The sequence below is a fragment of the Pollachius pollachius genome (genome assembly GCF_949987615.1).
Source record: "Pollachius pollachius genome assembly, chromosome: 8".
In the NCBI taxonomy this organism is placed as follows: Eukaryota; Metazoa; Chordata; class Actinopteri; order Gadiformes; family Gadidae; genus Pollachius; species Pollachius pollachius.
This window is the reverse complement of record NC_136941.1, coordinates 17,033,047-17,059,947: the sequence shown is the minus strand read 5'-3', so window position 1 is coordinate 17,059,947 and position 26,901 is coordinate 17,033,047. Positions and strand designations below refer to the sequence as shown.

General features: G+C 42.4%; 2 protein-coding genes across 2 annotated transcripts; one reads left to right on the top strand and one right to left on the bottom strand.

Annotated features, from left to right (window-relative positions):
* Positions 1-4,441: 4,441 nt before the first annotated feature.
* LOC307078988 (protein kinase C and casein kinase substrate in neurons protein 1-like) lies at positions 4,442-16,860 on the top strand (the record flags this gene model as incomplete). Its single annotated transcript, XM_079741034.1, has 9 exons — positions 4,442-4,507; positions 7,303-7,459; positions 7,914-8,149; positions 9,681-9,836; positions 11,851-12,026; positions 13,206-13,326; positions 13,769-13,875; positions 15,704-15,912; positions 16,751-16,860. 9 exons carry the CDS (start codon positions 4,442-4,444, stop codon positions 16,858-16,860), a joined length of 1,338 nt encoding a protein of 445 aa, XP_079597160.1.
* Positions 16,861-20,367: 3,507 nt separating this feature from the next.
* LOC307078960 (SAM pointed domain-containing Ets transcription factor-like) lies at positions 20,368-22,927 on the bottom strand (the record flags this gene model as incomplete). Its single annotated transcript, XM_079741001.1, has 5 exons — positions 20,368-20,546; positions 20,819-20,953; positions 21,154-21,189; positions 21,652-21,849; positions 22,519-22,927. 5 exons carry the CDS (start codon positions 22,925-22,927, stop codon positions 20,368-20,370), a joined length of 957 nt encoding a protein of 318 aa, XP_079597127.1.
* Between the last annotated feature and the right edge of the window lie 3,974 nt (positions 22,928-26,901).

Below are 26,901 nucleotides of genomic sequence, written 5' to 3'. Positions count from 1 at the left end.
CGAAAGGACACAGAAATGTGCGGCTTTTTAACTGTTTGTGTGAATAACATGGCCTCAGGGCAAGGGAGACATGGCTAATTCCGGAGACTTGACCTACATCTTGGTCGTCCCAACTATTCATGCTCTTTAAGTGACATCATCATCAAACATAATGTGATGAACATACTTTAGGGTGACCAGTAAACATATAAATGTTTTGATTCAGATCATCAGTGTTCTGCAAAGCTGAATTAAAAGTTTAAAATGTTATCGTCCATTTATCACTGTCACAGATTAGCTCTGTGTGGGTTTGTGTGTGCTTGTGTGCGTGCGCATGTGTGTTTGTTCATTTGTGTGTGTGCAACATGCATGTGTGTTGGGATCACTTCTTAATCTTGATCCTCAGCCACCAAAGTCACCCCAACCACCCAACCATGCAAATGCACGTACACACCACACACACACACACACACGCACGCACGCACGCACGCACGCACACACACACACACACACACACACACACACACACACACACACACACACACACAAATGCACACGCACGCACACAGACACACACATATCCCAAACATAGCTTTGCAATATAAAACATAAACATTACATTAAAGGACATTTTCCCATGGCTCTCATCCCATGGTAAAGTTGTACTGCATCTGTGGCTGGCTCCTCCTATCTGGTAGCCTCACTAACCCCCCCTATAAGCTATTCAAGTGGCTCATTGCAGGATTATCCCTCAGCCACTGAGAAACACGGGGTGTTTGTCTGTCCTCTTCTCGGGGTTTAGCTCGGCCATACGCCCCCCCCCCCCCCCAAGAAACAAACATAAAGAAATATTTCATATTTAGATGAGCAAAACCAGATCTGGACTATAGACAATAACGGATGTAAATTGTTGTGTCTTTTTGGGTGATTTCTGCTTTTGACATTTCTCCACATGGAGTCCACTAAGGTAAGCTACAGAGTAGTTTAACGTGTAGTCTGTTAAATCTAACACAGCGTAATAGTAGCCTTCTAATAATTGTGTTTTATGAGGTCCAGTAGCAGAACATCTAGCTAATACACTTTTGCTCGTTGTCTTTTTCCAGGCTTGGGTTTGGTTCCTAGCTTGGAAGGCTAGGAAGGCTTGGGTTAGAATAAAAATATACGATCACAAGAGCAAGCTGGTGCAAGGACTAAATTATATGGATTACAGCCTAACTCGTAACATTAATCCCAGAGCTGTGATCCTATGTTTAGACTTTATCAAATGCACATAATGCATATTGTCCTAATGCTTATAATGTTTGATATGCAAGGTGCCATTGGTTCAGAACCACTTTTATAACCGCTTTTTATAAGAGTTTATTCTATGAATTTACACCATCTCATACAGCAGTACATAAACAACAGTTTGGGGCTATGATAGAATATTGATTTCTCCATATCGTACTGGAATATAAATAGGGTTGTATATTGTGACCCAGCTGTGTATAGGGATTTGACGTCACAGTTAAACATGGCTTCTTCCTTCCATCTATATCGATTGGGATTTATATCTAGCCTTTGCTTGGGCAATCGTCCAATATTGTTTCATTGATAAACATTGATATACAATATTAATGATGCTAAATGAATCCAGAGGTTCATAACATCGACTTATGTCCTTATGGAAGGAACGCCAAAAAAAAAAAAAATGTACATCTGCAAAAACTGAACATGCAACATTTTAATGAGCATTGCTGAAACATATTGAATAGAGTTTCATTTTATATGTGTGAAGGTCTCACACAACTAACACACAAGTGTCATTTGTGTTCCTGACACTGGTCCAACCCTTGTGTAAAGACTCGTATCCGTTAATCCCAACGCTTGGTACACATTCTTCTGCAGCATCGAGCGGGTCAGACCAAGGCTCTCTTATTGGTGTAAATGTGTCTGTTCCAACCAAACTAATTCCCTCCTAAGCCCTTTGTCCGTGAACAGTTGTTATGAGTGTGGACCCTGACATCTCCATTGAGATCTTGGCTTGATTGGATGTGCCCGGGGCACTTAGCCAGGGATATAAAAGCTAATTGGTGACTGACAGTGACAGACAGTTAAACGGACCAATGCCGTTGGTTTGTCATTAGGATTAACTGCGCACTAAGAATAAGACGTTTCACTGGAGAGCAGTAGAATGACCCTGCTCCTCTGCAGGTGAACCCAGGAGGCTCCTGTAGGCAGTGTTTTAGAGGACATTCAACTCTCTGATACAAGTAGACATTTTAATCATGAACATAATGAGAACTCCAAGCCATAAGTTGTCGCAACTCATACAATTTGCGATGATTATGAATGTGATTTTATAGGTGACGCCATATTAGGGGAAACTATTAATATAATCTATAATAATAATAATATACTACTTCTTTAGTCTACTACTACTACTAAGCTACTACCGTCAAGTTTGACAAACAGATCTGTTTTTGGAAAAATGAAAAGACCAATAGATGGTTCGAAAGTAAATGCTGTCGTCTGAAGAATCAGTTTACCTCCTTGATAAGAAGAAATACAATTCACAGAGTCCATAAACGAGTTTCAAAGTCCATAGTATGGTGACAAATGGGCCCAAAATGTAAGTAAGCAAAATCTCATCTTACATTCTGAGCCCTCAATATTTCACACGGTCAGTCATTATGAGGCCAGCGTCCCTCATAACCTTGGAGCGCAGCCTTCAGGGAAGCAGAGGACCTGTCAGCAGATAGCCTCCTGATGGAGTGCAACCCAAAACCCAAAGTGGTTTTAAATGCTGTTTAAAACCAAATACTAGCTTACTTTATGCTGGTGTTGAATATGCATGCTTTCTCCTCGAGTAATGTTTCTTCCGGTGTGAAGTACAAAGTCTCAACACCCCACTCAAACGCTCACTCGAAGCCTCAACACAGAGCCAATGGTGACACAGTGTGTGTGGGTTGTTATAATGAACCTTCTTGTAAAACACAGACATCCTCTCTATTAAGCGAAATCATGCAGTGCTCTGCACTAAAGGCTTAAATGAAATGCGCCGAATGCTTCTTCTGCAGACTTTAGATTATGTGTGGCCGCCCTGCAATCTAAACACATAGTGTGTTGCAGACAATGCTACGATGTGTGAGTGAGACACAATCAAATCCCACCCAGCTAACCTTGGAGGCTAAAGACTGCTATTTGTCTCAGAGAAAGCCATGTCACCCTGCGCAATGTAAGGTCAATTCAAAACGAGGGCCACAATGTCTCCTTTGTCACTTAGTCTATTGACGACAGAAACTGTAGATGATTTGTCACTCGCACAGCCAGCCTGAATCCATGCAGCATTATTAGCTAGCTGGAAGCCAACTGTATAACTAGGTATTAAACGTCATTCATCTGCAGCAGGCATATTCTAATCGTAAGTGCATAAGAAACACCTTTTCTGCTAACACATAGGATAACAAGACCCCACGCGATGGAGAGGCAAGACAGTGATCGGAGAGCTGCCACTAGCTGGATGAATGTGTTTCATTTTGTCTGGGCCGAAAGGAGAGCCCACTGCTGTAAAAGCATTAGTCACACAAGCAGAGCGGACACGACCTACCAGCTAGCTCAATAAAAATAACGGATCAAGCTGTCTGTGAGGGTAAAATGGCCGCTGTGTGCGGCCAGGTGTCCAGAGTGCATGAAGATGTGGTCAACTACCGATCTCCTGGAAGACGGATGGTGTCAAATGAACTGAGGTTTATACCGGTCATGATGCTGCAGCCTGCTTCCTAGAGCCCGTTAGCTCCAGCGTTTTCTGGGCCACACAGGCGTGTATTGGGGGCCCTGCCTTGATGCTGTCCTGGGGGAGACGAGCAGCCGTCACTAGGCGGGAGGGAGACCATCGCCCCTTCATTAGGAGACAGGGCGAAAATAGAAAGCGCTCACACAGGAAAGGTTCCTTCAGTCATCAGGTTTGCAGAATGAGAACGCACCGGTTGGCCGTTTCGGGCTGACTCCTTCAAAGAATAAGACAAAGTTAGGTGAATGGATGGACAGGTGGATTGATTTTCTAGATACGATTGATTAATAGATACATAGATCGATCCAAAGATCGGTAGAAGGATGGTTGAATGGATGGATGGAGAAAGAGAGAGACACAGAGACAGACCGACAGAGACAGACCGACAGACGAACAGACAGACAGCAAACCACCAAAAATAAAACGTTAATACAAATGCAGTTATTACATGTTTGTAGTACTAAAAGGTTGTAAAGAAAAGAAAACTACTACAGTTTCACCATCATTGTGAAAGCCCTTTCTTGGCCTTCACCTAGCCATTGAATATGAAATACCCCGGATTGTATTTCTGTATGGGGAGATGCTTCATGTGTGTGCTCTGTGTTGCTTGTGTTTTTCAGTGTATGTGGAACTCAGGTCTTCTGCAGAGGACACATTTAGTCTCGAGCGTGCTCTGCCACAGCCACCAAAATGTCCGTCTCCTACGATGAGGTTGCGGGTGCAGGTGTAGACGACACCATGGACAGCTTCTGGGAGGTACAGTATACACGCAACATACGCATACATACATACATGCCTGCATGTACGCACCCGCACACACAACCACACACACACACACACACACACACACACACACACACACACACACACACAGACACACACACACACACACATGCACACACACACATGCACACACACATGCACACACATGCACACACACACACACACACACACACACACACACATACACACACACACACACATGCATAAGCACGCACACACACACACAGGAATCTGTGCACACACACACATACATGCAAGCAGCCACATGAACACATGAACACATACACACAAACACACAAATCCACATGCACATACACAAACTTGGCAGTGTGTGAAAGGTAAAATGCAGGGAGGCTCACACCTTCGGACCACCATGCTCTCTCTGACTCTGTCTGTGTGTGTGTCTGTGGTTTCTCTCTCTCTCCCTCCCTCTCTCTCCCACTCTCTCTCTCTCTCTCTCTCTCTCTCTCTCTCCCCCTCTCTCTCTCTCTCTCTCTCTCTCTCTCTCTCTCTCTCTCTCTCCCTGTCCTCTCTCTCTCTGTATCGATTGTGTCTCACTTTCTCTGTTTCTTCCAACACAGCCTTCTTCCCTGCTAAAAGAGGGACAAGACAAGTACAGGAGGCTGTAATGAGCTGTGTAGCTACTCGCCAAACAGATCTCAGATTGTAAATCAAGAGGATGAGGCAGTCAATGAGCAGCACTCAAAATAGTTTTCCTTAGGCAATGTGTGTCTTCTGCCGTTTTGCATACAGCCTTTAATGACTGTATCGTTTAGTAAGTATCTATGTGTTGATCACTCATCTTATGGGTGCGATGTGGTGATTGTGGTGTTTGTGATGTAGCTTCTATCTTTGTCAGGGTTTGAATGTGCACCCCCTCCCTCCCTTGCTCCCTCCCACCCCTTCCCTCCCTCTCTCTTTTTTCATTTCTCGGGAACAAACCCCCACAGTTATTGTAAATGAATTCCGTGGCCACAGAGTGGTCTTTGTCTGGCTGCTTGGAGGACCAGAGAGGACAGAGACAAAGACCCTCATTCTGGGGGACTCTCTGTGAAGCGGTCTTTCACAGCCGGCACCTGGCCGCCGCAGCCCTGTCACCCAAACTCAGACACTCTGTGTCCTGGAGGAGAAGTTGGCTTTCCAATGTGTGGAGATGCCTCACATGAGTGTGGTAAACATTCACATTTTCAGAAAGAAAACATCCACCATGCAACAAACACAGCCGTGAATGAATAGTGTCTCTGAACATTAATTCTCTTAATGTTTAGAAACCCTTCCTTGCTAAGGTACCCTTTAAACAAGAAGTTGCGATATCACGCGTGTGTGCATGTGTGCGTGTGTGTATGTATGTGTGCGTGTATGTGTGTGTATAGGTGTGTGCGGTGCGCGTAGGTGTGTGTGTGTGTGTGTGTGTGTATGTCCGAGTGTGTAGGTGTGTGAGTGTGTTATCTTCTCAGGTGTGCACGTGAGCCACCTGTGTTGTGTTGTCAGTATAGCTGGCAGCATCCTCCAAAGGGAGCCAGAGCCAAAGCGCGCACGCTAGCGTGCACCTGTCTCCCCCCGGCCCGTCACACATGCAATGTGTACACACACGCACACAACACACATACACACACACACAGACACACACACAAACACACTGTCTCCCCCCAGCTCGCCTGTCCCAGCCCAACGTCGCGCTGTCTATAATGTATTATTACGTTACATCACATAACATAAACACATGCAATGAGCACACACACACACACACGCACGCACACACACAGCCATCACTCCTGCAGCTCTGCTTCAAATCCATACACTGCACTGTTAGCTTGCAGGGTATCGTTAACATGCAGCTTACAGACTGCAAGCGTTCACAGCCGCATTGCAATCTCACGTGCACAGCTGCAGTGCAAGCTGATGTGCACATATGCATTGCACTTGCAGGGCATATGGGCACGTTAGCTTGCAGTTGAGCAGTGCAGTGAATGGCGTGTCTGTGAGCTGTATTATGAGCCTGTATAGAAATTGTTTGTTGCTATTCAGTCCAGTCATACATTTGCTGCTCTCTCCCTGGGAATCTGCCTGCTCGCATTACAAAAGTCAAGGGGAATTAAGCCGTCGCTGTTTGTGACCACACACACACACACGCACGCACGCACGCACGCACACACACACACACACACACACACACACACACACACACACACACACACACACACACACACACACACACACACACACACACACACACACACACACACACACACACACACACACACACGCATTGGAAAGCCTCGCTCATTGCATAACTACACATGCAAAGGCACGGGCCCCCTCCTCCCCCTCCTTCTTCTTACCACCAGTCTCTCCTCATCGTGCGCCATGAGCTCGCGCCCCCTGCAGGCACGGAGGGGGCGGGGCTATGGTGCAGCTTCTGTTGTTTGCCTTTTCTTTTTAAGGAAGTCCTTATTAGGCAAACCGGGAATTAAGTTATACTAATAATGCCAAAAATATATATCTTCTTATCACAATATTTATAATAATCACAATAATTGTATTAATATTTCCATAATCGTATGCATAAGAGCCATAATATAATATAAGATTAACATACAAATAATAACAATAAGAAGAATCACAAATAAACCAAATCTAATAATTGTAGAAACCGTTAATAGGGAGAAACCGCAATACTATCTCGAGGCGAGCATATCCCTGCTAAGCGTCTGGTGCCGTCTCTCCGCTCTGCTCAGTCCTGTCTCCTCTGCTCCATCCGTTCTCAGGTAGGGAACTACAAACGTGCTGTCAAGAGATTCGACGACGGCCACCGGCTCTGCAACGATCTGATGGGATGCCTGCAGGAGCGGGCAAAGATAGAGAAGGCATACGGTGACCAGCTGACCGGCTGGTCCAAGAGATGGAGGCAGCTCATAGAGAAAGGTCCGCTCGCTCATGGCCTCCATGAAATACTTGATCTCAGTAAACACGAATCACATTAGGAAACTCACATTTGCTTTCATTAGCTTTTTGGCCCTTCAAAATTGTTCAGTGCATTAATATTAATTTAGCATGTATCATGTGTTGTATCATTGTATTATTTGATACAATGTATCATTATTGAGCATGTAAGGGTAAGTACTCTGGTACGCCCACAGGTAGACTAAAGACATTTGGGTTTGAACCCAGGACCTTTTGCCTGCGGGACAAACACCATAGCCACTGCTAGACTGTCCTGCGCCCTGCCTTAACCTTTACCCTGGATAGCATGAGGGTTATATGTTGATCATCGAGCATCGGCCCTCTCCTCTTCATCTCCTCTCTTAATATCAACCCTCACTCTGCCCGCTCAGTCTCTCTCCATGGTTGTTGTTCTTGTTGTCCGAACCCCCACCAGGCCCGCAGTACGGCTCGGTGGAGCGCGCCTGGCTGGCGGTGATGACGGAGGCAGACAAGGTGAGCGAGCTGCACCAGGAGGTGAAGAACGGCCTGGTGAACGAGGACGTGGAGAAGGTGAAGAACTGGCAGAAGGAAGCCTACCACAAGCAGATGATCGGCGGCTTCAAGGAAGCCAAGGAGGCCGACGAGGGCTTCAAGAAGGCCCAGAAGCCCTGGGCCAAGAAGCTCAAAGAGGTGAGGGGGCCGCCGGGGCCACGCTCGGTCCAGGCTGGAGTCGCCGGGGCCACGCTCGGTCCAGGCCGGGGCTGTCTGTCTCTGGCGCATCAGGGAGAGTCGTCGAACATACAGCGGTTTGACGAAGCTATAGTCGAACTGCTGGTGTGAAAGTGGACAGGGCCGTAGGGAAATCAGAGAGAGTGAGGGGCAGAGGGACGCAGTGGTTCCAGTTTGTTTTACACAGTAATCTTCCGGAGGGAAACTAATTTGTGGTAGAAAGATGGAGGTTTCAGAAGATGATCTTAACAAATATATTTCTAAGTGGCCACTGTAATAAGGTTTGTTAAACTTAAACAGATACTTGTCTAAAGATGTTGTTCTCTGGAAAGGATGTGGGAAGAAAGATTAGTTCACCCGTGCTGGCTGAGTTTATGTGAGACCATAGCGAAAGCGTCCAACATGTATTTCTGCTAACGGCCTAAAGGTTGCCCGCAGTGGTTTGAAGCAAAATACCTGCCACTTTTCTGTTTGGTATTGTGAAAATTGAGATTTTATTGTCGAACTACAAAGCAAAAACAATTCTTCCCTGTATGGTTAGGATATCAGTGGCTAGTTCATCTTCATATTGTGACCTATAAACGATGAAATATTTGTGGATACATTTTTATGAATAAATATACCGTAAAGGGGTGATTGGATGTGTTAAAATGGATGGACGCAATTGTAAGAACTTTGGCTAGCAAGACGTTGGGGTCGAACGTGATCCAATATAATGGGGTCATGAGCTAAAAAAGGGCTTGGAACCAAAGCCATACATTATGAGGATCTGGCTTTCAATCGGTTATGATCCGTCCAAACATTTCAACCAATCTCGCCCATGAAGGACTATATATATAAAGGGTTAAATAATATGCAATAGTCTAAGCCTGTGGATATTCTTCTCAAACCCAGCTTGAGTTTCTCTGTGTCTGTTGAGGTCACCTACTTTACTGAGTTTATTCAGAGGGCCATTTAGGCCATCGGCGAATTGAACAGCCACAGGCCTGCTACTGTAGGATATGGAAAGTGCTTTAGAATTCATGCACAGCTCTCCCTTTACACAAACCTGTCTGATAAACACTGTTGTTCTGTTTCTTCTTCCACCTGTAAGTTCACTCACAAACAGGAAGTGTGTTGTTGTTATCGTAGTAATAACAGCATTAGTGCTGTTCATTTGCAGTATACTTTTTCTTTGTTCTCGTTTACTTCTCTTTTCGTTTCCTTCCTTTTTTTCTCGGAACCCACTCTTTATTCAAGTGCTGGGTCTTTATTGATTATTTTATTATCAACCCGTGTGTTTATATTGCCTGATCATCATCCTCATCCACATCAGTCAGTCGATCTGTTTTGGTTTTGTTCTTTTCAAACAGCTTTGGAGCAGTTGGTGCGTCTCAGCGTCACGGCTGCAGTGTGCGTTGTTGTGTGTTCTGCTAGCAGCAGAACCCTTACGGGAGACCACGAGACTCTGAGCAGCGGGGGTCCTGACCACTTGTCTCTCCATGGCCCACAGATGGAGGCAGCTAAGAAGACCTACCACTTGGCGTGCAAGGAGGAGAAGATGGCTGCCACCAGGGAGGCCAACGGCAAGACGGAGGCCTCGGTCACACAGGACCAGCAGAAGAAGCTCCACGAGAAGACGGACAAGTGCAAACACGACACGCAGAAGGTGACTCCATTTGGTGTTGTCGTTTTGTTTCATTTTTTAAGTTCAATGGAAGGAGAGCGTGTGTTTTTTTTAACTTGGAAATTAATCGTATCTTTATCTATATATTTTTCTCCTTTTATTGCATTTTTGTTACAGGCTTACAAAAATCACAGAGTAGAATGATTAAATGCCTTTACAATTTATACGCTTTATACGTGATACATGGTAGGTGCTTTACTGGCATTGTAGTTGTGATTGCTACTCCTTTTTTTGATTAGGTTGCATATTCCCTCCCTATATATGTCAGCGTTATGTATAGTGTCGGTCTGTTGTTCCTAAAACATCTTCACGCATTACTTCCTGAATAGGAGGTTCTGCATTTTTAATCTGAGGGAAATTTCATAATTTCAACAATAGGCATTACAACATTCATTACTTCCCCGTGCTCCACACACATCTACACACATACTGAAATAAATGACTTAGATAGATGTCATTTTTGAGCTTTGCTGCAGTGGTCAACCCACAGTAATATAATTACTATTAATTAAAATATTTATATGGTTGAATTGTTAACGTGATCTATGGATGTGGCATATGCAAATTTATTTTAGCCCCAACAGATCAATGGATGAGAAAGTTAAATCGAACGTGCCCTCAGAAAAATACCACAATGCGGTCTTTGTGGTTTGGTTATTCTAAATAGAAGAAAGGGGACGACACTTTCTTTGTATATTGCTGGATTCTCCCTTGAGCATGCTTGCATCCACTATAGTCCTAATATAGTCCTAGTCTCTTGTCCAAGAGGCTTTGCATTGGCCCCGGCAGAATGTGTAGAAATCCTAGTCAATGGCCGAGTACCTGTGGACGCTTGTCAGTTTATCTCGGCCCACAGGAGATTATCTTTCCCTCTATTCATAGAGATTGGGTAATGAGGAGAGCAGATTATACTAGGCCAGAGAGAGTAAGGTGCTTACACACACTCACACGCAAGTGCATTCAAACGCACACATTTACACACACACTCATGCACACGCATGCACACACACACATACACACACACACGCACACACACGCACACACACACACACACACACACACACACAGTACAGTATGGCCATATCTAATTTATGGATGATTAGATTTCCTGTGCTGCCTATAATCCTCTGTGTATATAATAGTAAATAATAGTATAAAATAGTAGCCTTGTAGATTGACCTTACTGTCTGTATATTAGTCCTCTTCATACGCTCTCCTTTAGGACTTTATCAAGGGGGAGATACTTGAGTACATTTCATTCTCATCTTCAATATAACATTGCTATATCAAATCTTTTTTATTAAATTGTATTTAATTATGTTCGGAAATCTCTTTTTGGTTGAATAATAGTACTATAACAAATTCATTTTTGGCACTAAATGTACTGTGAAGGTCTATTTGAAGTCCTGAAAGGGAGTGATACGAAGATAAAAAGTAAACATTTTGTTTCCCATGAGTTCAATTCCCTCTTGCCAGACAGAGCTTGTTTGACTTGCAGTTGGCTACTACAATTGTTCTGACACAGCCATTTCCAAACAGGGCTTTTCCAAACTGGGAAATAGCTGTCTGCAAGAGTTGGCAATGTATCAATAATTGATTTGTGTTAAGACATAATTAATTTATTGGTTTTTTTGCTATTTGCACATTGTAAATTGCCAATGGCACTGGCCATCAATCTTTATTCTTTATTCTTTCTACAATGTTGGCTCATTGCTATTTGCTATCACTTGTCACCTATGTCTGCCCAATCGAAACCTATGGCCCTCAAGAACTGTTACCGCACACAGGAACACCTAGAGGGGATCTCTCCCATGTGTTTTTCCCTGTTCGCCTTGGTTTCAGGAAGGGTTCACAGGTTTTATGTTTTGGGGACGCTGTCAAGACGGCCCCAGTGAGGCCACTGTGAGACTGAAGCTGTGATAACAGGCTCCACCAACCAGCTTGACCTTCCCTCCTCCTCTCCCTCCCTCTCTCTCCCCCGGATATCCCATCGCAGGCCAAGGAGAAGTACGAGAAGTCTCTGGACGAGCTGTCCAAGTGCACCCCGCAGTACATGGAGAGCATGGAGACGGTGTTCGACCAGTGCCAGCAGCATGAGGTCAAGAGGCTGACCTTCCTGAAGGAGGCCCTGCTGGACATCAAGCGCCACCTCAACCTCACTGAGAACCAAAGGTGGCTCACGTTCACCGGGTGGTTTTAGCCGGCGCCCTTACCTGCTTACACTCACTTTACTTCACTTTGTTTAGTTTGTCCTCCTGTTGTTGGGATGCACTTTTCATTTGGAGAACTCAAAGTGCTGCACATGGCTAGAGCAGAATGTATAGCAGAGCTAAAGCAATAAGAAGTTAGCTCAGAGATTACAAAAACGACCTCAAGGCCCGTCCTATACAAAGAGGTATTTATTTGTAGGTCTATTGCACACACAACATGTGTTTTGTGAGGGGTATTGTGTACATTTGTTCCATTCAGTACATGCATTCATGGCCTGAAACCGTGCAACGTGACTGGAACATATAACATCTACATATCTCTCTACATTACGCTCTTCACCCGTCTATCCTTTTAATGTGAACGAGTTATTCATCCCCTGTTCCAGTTGATGAAGCGTTGGTAGGTGACTTCATTAGCTGTACATTCAAGCCTTTGATGTACAAAACATTTCTTAGAGATTAAATAATAATAACCTCCAGTGGATAATGTCGTCAATTTGCACTAATATTTGCCTTAATAGTCACATCACACAAGCTCTATTATTAATTTGGTTTAATATATTATTTGTATTATATTCCATATTCAATTAAATAATTGAAACAAAATTATCACTAAGCCATTTAAATGTAAAGATTAATTAATTGATCAAACAGCCAATGACATTAGTGCCAATCCATTTTGGGGTTGAAAACGTTTCGTGGCACATGTAAAAACATTTAACAGCCTTTGACTGTTTAAATACAAATGATATATTATGGAGCCATTATGCTGAAATATTCAGTCTGACAAATATTTGGAATCTAGTTGAATACAAAGATGTATTTTTATTTTTTTATTAAAGTTCATTCATTCGTTACCGTTGTTGCCTCCAGCTGGAAGAAAGAGTACAAGAGTTCACTTATATTTATTCATCTTTTTTCTTGAACTACCAGATTCCTAGATCCATATGCCACTGGGCTCTTGTTTAATACACATATTCATTTTGAATATATGAAGCAACAATAACAATCTGTTACTCCTTGCATACAGCACATATTGTATCACAATGATATTTTTTTAGAATTATTTTTATTCCATTCATGTTATCTGACCTCTCTCTCTCTCTCTCTCTCTCTCTCTCTCTCTCTCTCTCTCTCTCAGCTATGCCACAGTATACAGGGAACTGGAGCGTACCATCCTGGGGGCCAACACCCAGGAGGACCTCAAGTGGTTCAGCAACAACCACGGCCCTGAGATGCATATGAATTGGCCAGCGTTTGAGGTACATTCTACCCACTGTGTCACTGTGTGCATAGTATTCAGCAGACGGTGAACTAAGATACAGGGCTCTTTAGAGGCCAAACCGGTCTGGGTGATCGAACCATTGTAACCTGCTTCACTGAAACATCCATCACCAATGTGTAGTTGTTCAAAATTACAGATTCTGCCTAAAGAGCATTTAGCATTAGTGTGCTTGCCAGGAATGTAAACAATAGCAGTAGCCCTTAGGTCTTTGGGTTACTGTAAGACATATTGTGAAGAACTCTATCCACAATCTTTCTCAGAAGACGAGAAATTCAGATTGGGTCAGCAAAATCAATACAACAGTATTATTTCATTGGTCAGAGATGTTTTAGTGAAGCCAGGAGAGACGGCTGGAGCAGGAAGGGGTTCCCCATTCGCTTTCTATTTCATGGCTTGTTGTGTTGTGTTCTGCGCTGTAGGAGTACAACCCCGATGCGGCGAGCGCTCCTATTAAGAAGAAGAAGCCGGACGGAGCCCCGCCCACTCCCAGCACCGACCACGTGGCTCCGCCCGGCGACCGCAGCAGGTAGGTCTGAACATGTGTCTGCACATGGCCTCCGCGTCCTCCCAAATCCTCCGTTCCTTCTGGGATGAGAAGAACAACGTAACCTTGTTCAACGGTAAATTCGTCACTAGCCCCATTTCACAAAAGCAACCGTATATACATAGAAGTTTTTTCCTCCAGTTACTTAGAATAAGATAAGGTAAGATAGCCTTTATTGTCATTGTACAGTCACCTGTACAACGAAATTGGGAGTGCCAACTGAAGGTGCATTACACATACAAAAAACAAACAAGCAATTTAAGTAAAAAATATTTTTTTTTAACATTTTTGTTTTAATTTTTTTTTTTAAAAACAAGACAGAAATAACAGTAAAAACATTTGGAACAAGACAAGGACAGGCGATGTGAATAAATAAATATAAAAGGCCGTAAGCATATTGCACTTTATAGAAAGTGAGGTATATGTGTGTCTGTTTAATGTTTTATGTTTTATGAGTGTTAAGTGTCCTGATTGCCCAAGGAGAGAAGCTGTTGTTCAGTCTGTTGGTTCTGCTCTTCAGGCTCCTGTTCCTACTACCAGAGGGCAGTAGGCTGAGCAGAATCTGGATAGCTAGGCTATAATTACTGCTAGTACTCAAGAAAAGAGTGTGTTTTTCCTTATTTAATATTTTTGGTGACTTCCGCTGTATACAATATAATTAATGAATAAAAGCATTATTTAGGTTTTATGAAAAGGGTCTAATGTTTAATTGTAATTCAAAAAACAGATAGTTATGGCCCTATATTCTGACTGCCTCAAAGCAGTTAAAAAATAATCTCACACACAATCAACACACCTTTGACCACCTATTTCTTGTATTAATGTTCCGCCAATCTCAAAGTCGTCGATAAAAAGAAAAATCTGATTTAGTTTGATTTATTCCCTCTTATTTCCATCCTGAGAAACTATACTACGGAAGAATTATAATGGTAACACTTTATAATAAGGTGCCATAATAAATAGCAAACTAGTCATTACCTAACCCTTTGTTAATATTTGTTAATTGTTACTTAAATATCTATTTTGCACGAGTTAATCATTTTTTTATAATTAATTAAATATTTGTTGTTTGCATAACCCTAACCCTAACCGGCGACACTCTGTGGTTAGTGAAAAAAAAATTAACTTGTGCCAAATATATATTTTAGTAACAATTAACAAATATTAAAAAAGGGTTAGGTAATGACTAGTTTGCTATTTATTATGGCACCTTATTATAAAGTACTACCGTTACTATTTCTTAACATTGACCCCTAGCAATTCTAAAATCCTTAAAACCACGGCCTCTTGTGGCTAATTGCTTAATTACAACCTTCCAAGAACAACTTCATTAACCCAGGGATTTCTTTCTTTCTGTAAATTGATTTGGTCTGTGGAGAAAAATGTGTGAAAATTTTATTTCACTTAAGTGATAGCTGCATTGAAAAAGTTTCATACTGAAGATGTAATCATGTTTTAAACCAGTTTATTGTTGTTCTTGTGAATGAACTGCTAAAGGTTATATGCCGGGCGGCATGTGGCTCAGGAGGTAGAGCAGGTTGGCTGGTAACTGGATGTGTCCAGTTGTCCCTGAGCAAGACACCTCACCCTAAATGCTTCCAACGTACTGGCTGTCGCCTTGCATGGTTGAAACTGCCGTCGTTGTATGAATGGGTGAATGTCAGGCAATATTGTAAAGCATTTTTAGCGGCCATTGATTAGAAAAGCGCTCTAAAAATGCAGTCCATTTAATATTTTCTTGTTGTGGTTCACTTTATTATAACTCCGCTGACCATCAGATCTGACTTTGGAATGTTCTCTGCCATTGCAGCGTGAGCAGCTATGAGAAGAACCAGGCCTATTCCACCGAGTGGTCGGACGACGAGCAACCCGCCGGGAACTCTGGCAACGAAAATGGTGGCAACGGAAACTCCTTCGAAGACGACTCTAGCGTGGGGAAACCACAGGCCACAGGTGTCCGTGTCCGCGCCCTCTATGACTACGAAGGACAGGAGCAGGATGAGCTCACCTTCAAAGCAGGTACTCCCTTACACCGCCTAAGAACCCCTGGTAGAGAACAACAGGGCCGCCGTGCCCGGATGTCGTTCACGAAAGCCCAAAGCACACTGTCAACCGGGACAGACGCACAATAATGTTTTACAATTTTCACGTCCAAAATATGTGGATGAATAAGAGTCTGGTATGAAGCAGGCAAAAATACAGCACACTACATTCATGTCACATTTGCTTTTCTCCGTAACAGAGCAAAGGAATATTGTTTATAACTATCTGATAATTTTTTGTTGCTCAAAGCCTTTTTTCCCATTGTAAGCATTAACAGTTAAATTCAGATTTCTCTTCTCAGATCTGATCTTTTGCCTTTAACATGGAGTCGAGGCTCAGAGATCAGATTTGGGTTGGATTTCCTTCTAACAGAAGTCAATTTTTTGTCAAATGGGGCCAAAGAATAACTGCTTTGGGCCACTTTAGCCTTGCAATGTGGATGTGACCCTAACCACAGAACGTGTGTTCTGCAGGTGGCTGCAGATCACCGGTACTCTGGGCCTTGTATTGTCAGGCCCCTCTATCCACCCTTGCAGATAGCAGTGTTTAGTCAATAATGGATGTGTGAAACACAAATTACAGGAATTTTGAAGCAATTAGCCCTTATCTAGCAGCCCTTGCTCTTCAGCAAACGCGGTATAAAGCGGGTAAAACCAGTTCTGTGACGCCATTTGCAATTTGAGGACAAGCTGCTTCCTAAAAAGAAAAGCAAAATGTCATATTTGATTAAGGGATCCTTAACAATAACCCATGAAGATGAGTATCAGCCATGTGTCAAGCTTGCTTAATAAAAACGGATTCATTCACCTCACAGGGGATGAGCTGACAAAGACCGAAGACGAAGATGACCAAGGCTGGTGTAGAGGTCGCCTGGATACGGGCAAGGAAGGACTCTACCCAGCCAATTACGTCGAGCCTATCTAGACACGTGACTGGACGGGGACCTGCCATTGGAGGCAGCTTGAACTGTCGCGTCCAATTGCACCGCACATAGCCAGAGACTTAAGAGCAACACATCCCTTGTCCGACTGATGAGCCAAGCAGTCTTGCCGAAATAAAAACTTAGTAACCTAAAAAGACGATATATCGGTATATTATATTTTATCAAGCATTTTGGGTGGGTGAACATAAACATTTAGGAGATAAGAGCGTCGGCGGTTATAGCAGTATATTATACACACTCCAAGCATAACAGGAAGCCATTGCAGGGATACATTTTGCTTTACGTAGCTGTATTCAATATAATGGAGCAAAATCTGAACATGTTTGCATTGTGGTTTTCTTGTCAAATTGGGAGGACAATATATTAGATTATACCTATTCTACAAAGACAAGCTTGTCGACCTGCATTGTGTATATATATATGTATATATATATATATATATATATATATATATATATATATATATATATACAGTATGACGCCATTTCTCTGTTGCATTTCAATGCCGTGTGTGTGTCATCATTCTTACATTGGGAATGCTATGTGTTGTTAAAAAGTAACACAAATTGTATCCTTTTTGTGATTTGGTCCGATCCCCTCTTTTCCAGTGTGTGCAGTGCTCTGTGTTTTACCTGTTTCAACGCTAGTTTGCATAGCAGCATGCGCTATGCAAGACGCATTCCCCGTAACCCAAGGCCATGTTTAGGCTACAACTTGATGCAACAACTGTTTTTGAAAATGCAAAGAAATGCAAAGAAACGTCAGTTTCTCCTTTGCGGCATGTGCTTCTGGACATATCCGACCAGGCCTCACAACACTTCAAAAGGAGGCCAGTCACGTTTCCTCATTTATTTTGTTTCATAGTTAATCAAATGTCTTCAAATGTCATCACAGGCATTCGTTGATTCCATTTAATTTCTTCTGACCGTATCGTCATCATCCTGATCATCCCTCCACCTCCATATCGAGAACAATTCTGTCGTCCTGACAGAAGGTTTCATTCAGGGTTCAGCCCGTGAAGAGCTCAGTTCCTCCTCCTCCTCCTCCTCATTCTCTTCCTCCTCCTCCTCCTCCTCTTCCTCCTCCACCTCTGTCTCGCTTTGATTGGTTCCATTGCTGCTATCCTTGAACAACACCACGCCTCCTCATTGTTCAGTCTATGATGATGATGATGATGATGATGATGATGATGATGATGATTATTGTTCTTTTCTTTGGTTGTTTTTCTGTTAATTTCTTTCATTATCAAGTCGGATCAAGTCATTGACACAACAGAGCGGAGGTGATTCCACAGCTTAGGGGACGAGGGTCCGTCTCGACGACGCTTATGTCAGGAACTCGCCTCTTGCAGAGGGAGCTGCGTAGTCGATGCCCAAGTACCCCTGGTCACCCCCAAGACGGGCCTCCAGTCAACATGAATGTACTAGTGTGTGGGCTGCATAGAGGACAGGTCGTCTCCATGTTGTCCTCCGTTTGTCATTTAAAAAAAAAAGATATATATAGTGATGTGCTGGCCTGTGTCCCCGCTGAGCCAAAGAACGACGGGAGCCCATCAGCTCTCTCTTACTCACCACACCGCAATAACCCCCACATCACACAGTGTAGACGAGCACTAGGCCAGTCCATCCCCGTCTCCCATGTATCCTATACATGTGCAACACGTTATGGCCTGGATATTTACAACACGCAGAACTTGATGTGATTCCATCAATAACTTGATAACAAATAGGCATTCGATTAAATTGAGTTCTTCAGTAGATACGGCAACACCAGTGGCAAGTAAACCTCCAGGAAACCCTCCAAGAGAGAGAGAGACTGCGCGTGAGAGAGAGAGATCCTCTGTATTTAGTTGCCCCTTTAGTGGTCGTACTTCACTGGAATCAACAGTGCTGAGGTGTGTCAGCCGTGTGTGCGGAGTGGGGATCTTAGCAAAGTGGGAGCAACACCTCGACTGTTCACAAGCTGTGTCTTAGAGTAGCTGTCCAGCCTAGCAAAAACAACTCTTGTCACTAACCTCTCCTCTATCTTCTTAAAACACACACGCCCACACACACACACACACGGACACATGCACATACACACACATACGCACACACAAACACACACACACACACACACATGGACACATGCACATAGACACAGACGCACACTCATACACACACACGCACACACATACAAACACGCACACGCATACACATGCCCATACACCGAACACACACACATGCACACACAAATATATACACAAATACTAATTTATTATCAACACTAACCGGTTGATCATTTTTTTGGTAAAAAAAATGTCATCTTCATCATCCAGTGTGTATGAGTTGTGTACATGTTCTAGAAATATGAAAAGAAAAAAAAAATGCGATTGAGTATACAGGCAAAATGTAGTGTTATACATGTAAAAGTGTTTCATTAAAAATAACAATGGAAAAACATGAAATAATAAGTACCATATTGTATGAATTTCATCACGATGGAATTGTCAATGTACCATATAAGGGCGTGACGTCACCCTCACGCCGTCAGATTTGTATATGATGATGTAATTTAAAGATTATATTCTATTGTAACTGTACAACTGTGTTGAGTTGAAAATGAAACCTAACTATGTTGAGGCAGTAAAAAAGGTGTATATGTAAATGCTTTTTTATGTTGATTATCTTCCTTATGCACACAAAGGGGGAGTGGCAACAGTCCATGTTGTAAAGTCCCTATATTAGCAGAGTAGAAGAAGATGTATGTTCATAGTTAGTGATGTACTTTTATCTCCTAACTGGTGTAGTGCCTGTTCATCTTAATGTAACACAAACTCCATTTATCAAATATGCATAAAGATGATAATGATCAGTGATAATTATATTAGTGAAAACCTGAATCAAATTTGTTGTTATGGTTGTGGATATTGCGATATTGGTTTAAGAGGAGAAAACAGGTTTGTTGAAAAATGCAATGGTGTCCGTGTGCTTCTTTCATGTCCTTAGATATATTCCCATAGGATGAAATCTGATTTGCATTGTATCATATATTACATACCTGTGATTGACTCATTACTCATGAGAACTGAGAAATGCTTTATTGTTTTAGACAATGACCAAATATAAAGCCAAAAGAATTGTGTAAGGCATGGCTATCTACTAAATACCTACCTTCTTTGGAATAGAGCTTGAAAAAACTGAGTGTGAGTCACATCTCTCTCCCCTCTACACAAGGTAACACAAGGTAACACAAGGTAACACAAGGTAAAGGGGGGAGAAAAAACAACAGAAAAACTAAGTGCCATTCATCAGGGAGTAGTACAACACAGTAAAAATCCAAGTCACTTGGAATAACAACCCATTATTCTGATTGAAAAAATCATAACAAAACAGGCAGGAGTGCATATCTTTCTAGTAGGCAGTCTTTAAAATCGAAAAATAAGAAAGAGTTATTTTCCTTTGTCCTTTCCTGTTTTCCTTTTCTGAGGCTCCGGTGGACACACACCGTCATACAGGGTTCACAAACTGGTACACCAGCCTTCGGGAAACCTCTGGCTTGCGGATAATGCCCTTCTTGTAGTACTGGCGTATGGATCGACTCAGCTTGTCATAGTTCATAGCTGGCCGGTTCTTCCTGATGCCCCATAACCTGGCCACATGAGCAGAGTCCTCTATCTTAAATATCCCTGTGGGGGCAAGGAAGCAACAAGGGTTCAAGTTGTGTGTATAGAGCCTGGGCCTTTTTCTATAGATGGTTCTTATTTTGTAAATATAGTATAGATATTATATGCAAGGGTTAAACTTTAAAACTTTTCACAGTAAAATTACAGTAAAGTACTGGCAGCAGTTTTGCCAGTAAGGTACTAGATTACTGTTCGAATTTCGCTGTCAATTTACATCAAAGCGTTACAGTGTTTGGTTAGAGTTAGGGTTGGAATGCTCCTATAGAGCCACTGACCTTTCTCCTTGTTGATCCAGCGGATGCAGAAGCTGTAGTTGTTGGGCTTGAGAAGCAGCTCCCTGAGGAACTGCCACAGGTGGATAGGCTGGCTGGGGTAGTGAGAGACCACTTCTGACCACGCGTTATCACCACCTGCCATTAATGGTGCCCAGATAAGGGACATGATGGAAAATCATTTTTACGCCCAGCAAGTACAACTTTTATTATTGTTTGAATGCATGTGGTTTTTTTTATCGCACACTTTTATCAGTTCAATTTTGCAATTCATCATGGATATAATACAAAGCCTAGCTGTTAGACTTTGCCCCAGGAAAAGGTTTCTTTCTACTTACTGGATTTGCCTTCTCCCCCTTCCTTCATACCAGCAGCTACAGAGATTAGGGACAGAGTAAGTGATCAGTGTCAAAGCATCACATTTAAATACTGAAGTTGTGAATTATAACAATCATATTTGTTTCAATGCCATTTAAAGGTGCTGCAGTAAGATTGAAGAGCTGTTATTTGTGGTTAATTTGTTGGAAATGTCATAGCCCTCTGTAAGCCATTAATAATTGAAATACACTGTGTTTCTATATGACTGGGCCTGCCTCTGTATGAGCCAAAAAAAAAGGTTAATCAATCAGGGCCTCTCTTTGCTGATTGGTTTGGGGGAACCAACTTGCCATTCAATCACAGGTGTAAGACCAACGCATCGAGAAAAGTTGGGATTCGAGGGAGGGGATGTTATTTTGTTATTACTCTTGCTCTTCACGACTCTCCACTCTTACCCAAAGCAGCCATTCTAACTTGGCTTAACATGATGCGACTAAAGCCGCAAATTAGCATCCTACCTGATTTCCAGATGTCCAGGTGAGCGTACAGCATGTCCCCACACTGCAGCGAGCGCTGCCTGAAGTCCTCCTCGCTCATGGAGCACAGGTCCTTCCCTGTCAGCTCCTGGAACATCTTACACACCTGGGGAAGTCTGTAGATGTGCTCCGTCCACAGCAGCCACTTTTGCACGTGTACACAGCTCCAGTCCAGGGGATCTTCACGCACAAACAATACAGAGGTTAATGGAGGTGATCATCCCTCAAAGTTAGAACCTCATATGTGGCAAAGCAGGTTTTGGGAAAAAAAGATTAGATATTCGTGAGTAACCTAATTTAGCTTTCAACTTCTTTAGCTTTTAAATATAATTAAAAGGAATTGCTTGTTTGATTTGTGGCTTCTTCTGGCAGTCGACCACTAACTGCTCTTGACAAGCACGGTTGAGTTGAATTTAATGAAACAGCGGTATGCTAATACGGTTTAATAACACTTAAATCCTTCTCCCCTCCAGCTCTATTCCATTCATCACTACTTTCATATACAAATGATACATATAGTCATATGGGAAACATCATTGTGGGAGAATGAAATGAAAAATATTTGACCAGGGGTAAATTACACATCATTAATATCCAATGGAATTTAGTTATTTTAAGGCAAAGTGTATATTTTGTCATCAAAAATGTACATTCGTATGTCTGCAGATACTTCAATAACTTTTTCTGGTAAATCATTTGGCTTGAAAACAGCTACAAAGCGCCCTCCATCAATGAGAGTGGTCGGCTGTCCTTCAGGTATTTCAACAGACAACAACAATCCTTTGCGTTGTGCTGTCTGTACGTCTGTTCACACACAAGCTCACAGCTCACCGCGACAACCCTCCTCACCTGCTTCAATGTTGAGCAGCTTGCAGGCCGTGTCGATGTCCTTCAGCACCTCTCCCACCACCATCGTCTGCACCTGCTCCAGGGAGCACTCCTCTGCCTGGCCGTCCAGCAGTGAGGGAGAGCTGCTGCTGCGGCTGCTGTGGATCACCTCCTCCAGGGCCTCTGCGGGGCTCAGGCTGTGGGGAGCGGCCTTCTGAATACAGGGCTCGTCTTCGGCGTCCATCGCCTCACTGCATGACTGGAAGATGTCCGGCCAGCCCCGCTCCGGTAGTCCCAGTAGACTGCGAGACGGTTTGACGTCCACCGGGTCGTGCCAGGTCCTCTCGGGGTCGGGGGGGGTGTGGGGGTGTGGGGTTGCGTTGGGGAATTGGGGGGTGTCCCCGATCTGCTCACACCCTGCGCTCCTCATGCTTGGGTGTCTGTGGCACTGGCGGGGAAGAAGAAGAACAACAACAACAACAACAATGACAACAGAAAGATGAGGGCAGTGTTTGCAAGGTGCATGCAGTGAGTCACGGTGCATTGACAGCTGAGATGGTGGATTTCAATAGCAGTCTTGTATCTGTGGAGCCTGACAGTGGTTAGATTGTCTCTGGCACAACCAATGTATATATCTAGGTAAAGAACAGTAGGTAAATAAACGTTACATTTGAATAACGTTGCTTGATCAGTGGGAAGGTACTTGGAAGTGAATAGGTCAATTTAGTGTCACTCATATAATTGCATACGGCTTGTTTGCCTGAACTTTGCATTAAGTACGCATGTACTTAATGCAAAGTTTGAGTAAGTACATACAATAGATCGAGTAAGTACATACAATACACGTTGATAATCCTACCAAATATTGCTGATACGATTCAAATTCAAGGGATTAATGTATGTCTAACTGATTGTCCCAAGAAAGTGCAGCCACAATTGGCTTTGACACTATGGCTTGATATGAACCAAAATCTCATGGAAAGGGTGGGGAGCTGTCTCGTTCCTGGTGTGAGTGAGTAGACTGCTCACTGAGCGATACTCTATCGCCGTGGTAACCTGGTCAACAAAGCTGAATGTTCACATGCAGCAATTACAATGAAACACCCAAACAATGATGAAGCACTTTCCGCCAACGACAGCAAAACAAATGGCAAGCCTAGAAGAATGATGTTGTGTGTACAGTTATGAAATTCTATATATTTGGCAGTATTAGTAACAACGAATGTGTTTTTGTATTTTGTTTTGTTCCAACTAGTTTTGTTGTCACTTTTTCTGTTCATCCCTCCGTCCTCTCCCATCGCTGTACTGTTTTGTTGGTTTCTCTGTCGTTTGTGTCTATGAGACTAAATTGGTTAATTGGTGAATGGCTGTTTGTTGTTAAATTGATTGCTTGGGCAGGTGGCAGCTGGCAGCCCTAGTTCAATGCCATTGACAACAGATCAGTCTGCCCAAAGTCATCTATTTGCCTTGATTTAGTTTTGGGTGTGTTGTTTTGCCAAATTATTAAATGTATTATCCTTTCAATTTCCTTTTCGGGTGTATTTCAGTTATTGCAAGCTGATGTGAAAGTGAACAATAAGATGTTATTTGAGAATACTGTTACCCCTAGGTGGTCGTCACAAGCATCATAACATTCAATCCTAGACTGAAACAAACGGAAGAAAACTAAGTGACATTAATCAAACCTGAAAACCGTCACATAAAAATAAAGTATGCAAAAGTAGTTTTTTTAATTGAGGCTGTGCAGCATATTTATAGCCTTTTCCATTTTTTGAAAATGCCTCCTAGATTTACGGTTAGGTGTATATATGTAGATTATCAATTCTCGAAAAAACCAACCATGTCTATTCCTCTATATTTCTTTTGTACTTCAAATAGTACATCTAAAAAACAAAAGCTAGTAAAACTCTCTTTCAACTTTTTATCTACATTTCCTGGAGGCAGGAACTGTTAAAACTCTGAAAACCTGCTCTTCTGGCTGTCTTTCACCTTAAGCTAACTGGCATGCTCGAGGATGACAAGGTATGTGTGTGTGTGTGTGTGTGTGTGTGTGTGTGTGTGTGTGTGTGTGTGTGTGTGTGTGTGTGTGTGTGTGTGTGTGTGTGTGTGTGAGGGCAATGGAGCAAGAGAGTGATAGCCTGTTAATCTCTTGCATGCTTTGTTTTAAATGTGTACACATAAAAATGAGTCATTTTTAGTTTTTTTTCCAAACTGATATGGGATTCTAAAACTGTTGGCTAATTGTTGCTCACTGCATTCCTCTTCTCACCGGACAAAAGCAGACATTGATATCACACCTTTTAATTTAATCTTTATTCTACACGCCTATTTTGGGTGTGTGTGTGTGTGTGTGTGTGTGTGTGTGTGTGTGTGTGTGTGTGTGTGTATGTGTTTTTTTGTGTGTAAATTTGCACATGCGTGTGTGTTTATGTGTGTGCATGCATTCTAAAGTTATGACAAATATGAAGAAAGCAAGGTATCGAAAAACAAACTTTCTTCATTCTGATGCACATATATGCATATTTTCTTTTCATGAACTCTGCTAATGTTTTGGCATTTGTGTGGGCATTTACTTTCTACAAATATTTTAAAAATATCTAAAATCTAATAAAAGTGTTACCATAAAATGTTACCATGATAAAATATATTTTTTATGCTATTCAAAAATGCAACACAGATATAGGTGGGACTACAATTTTTTTTAGCAAATCACAGAATCAGGAGAATACAAGGTAATGGTATCAGGCGAAAAAAAATTGACTGAAAAATCAACTAAAAAGGTCATGTGAGCTCACCTTATTGAGTAGTCAGGGTCAGAGGATGTGCAGTGTGTCCTCCAACACCACGACCACCAGGTCCGCCTCAGAGAGGGAGCTCCTCACCAGCAGTCCTCTGTCCTCCACCAGAGAAGACGGGTGGTTGAGAATAGGCCCAGACGTGTGAATGTTAGGCCTGGCAGGGTATCACCCTGTACAGAAGAGGTGGTCAAAAACAACTGGAAGCACAGCCCTTCATCATCATCCTGCTCTTGCATTTGAAGCTCTCGCTCCAGTTTTACTCATTCACTCTGTCTCTCTCTGAGAGAAAGTGAGAGAGACTCTTTTGGGCCAAAATGCCACACCGACGTATCAATGCTGAACAAAAGGGTGTGTCCTATTAAGTAGGTTTTTAAATGGCTACTTTATGCTGGCCTGGGGCCATGTTTGAACTGAGGGCTCCTACTGAAGTTTCCTACTGAAGTTTCCTCGGTACTCAAAGGAGATTTCATTCTCGGCCTCAGTAGATGCTGGGGTGTTTGCTTCCTTTGGCTGTGCTTGTAGGACAATTAAAATGGAATAATTCACATATTTGATGGCTTCTGTTCTGATACTGTTATTAATACCTGAGAGAAACAAGGTGTCAGCGGCTGTACAACAAGGAATAGTAGTGGATGATGTTAGTCTAAGTGTGAAAAGATCTGATGTGTTCATAACAAACAGCCCGGATTTATTAGCTCACTGAAAACCGATGATTAGATGGATAATAGCATACATTTTAATAGAATTTCTAGGGACAGAAATCTTACATTTGAATCTGGTCAGTTTCAAATTGGAGGCAAATCTTTGATAACCTCCACCTGTCATCAAATGGACCTTTCCACTGTAGACATATATGATCTATAAATCCACTTGCTATTTAGGGCTATATTGCTCTTTTTAGGTCAATAGTTGCCATTATAATTGGTCTCATTAAATTTTCTAAACCTGTTCTCAATCTAAATAGTGGAAAGTACTTCAAAACAATTAAACAGAGTGGACACACAAGGGTATTTATAGCTGCATTAGCAGACTTCAGGGCCAATCTGAACAGTGTCACAAATTGTGCTCCTTGTAGAAACGCATATTGAAAGTAGGAGGAAGGGAGGAGTCGCTGGGATAAAAGGTGTGCAAATGTTTGGTTAGCCTAAACAGCTCTGTTTACCCAGGAGTGTTGAAATGTTGCTGAGCAGTTTCTAGCCTGCATGCAAATTATGAAAGCAATAAATATACTAAACAGAAATCATCAAATAGAATGAAATCTATTGTTGAGTAAAATTGTAATTTAATGTAATGTAAATGTAATGTACATTTATTTGTAAAACACATTAAAAAACAACAACAACAGTTTACCAAAGTGCTATAAAAAAACAAAAAAACAATAGTAATAATAATAATAACAGTAATAAAAATGATAATGTAGGTTAGAAGTTGCCACAATGCAATGAATTAATCGGGATCAAAGAACCAAAAGATGAGATAAAGATGAGGTAAAATAAAGGTTATACTGAATTAAAGGCAATAGAGTAGAGATAGGTTTTAAGATTTAGTTAAAACATAGCTACAGAGGGGGACAATTTAATATGCAGTGGCAAGCTGTTCCATAGTT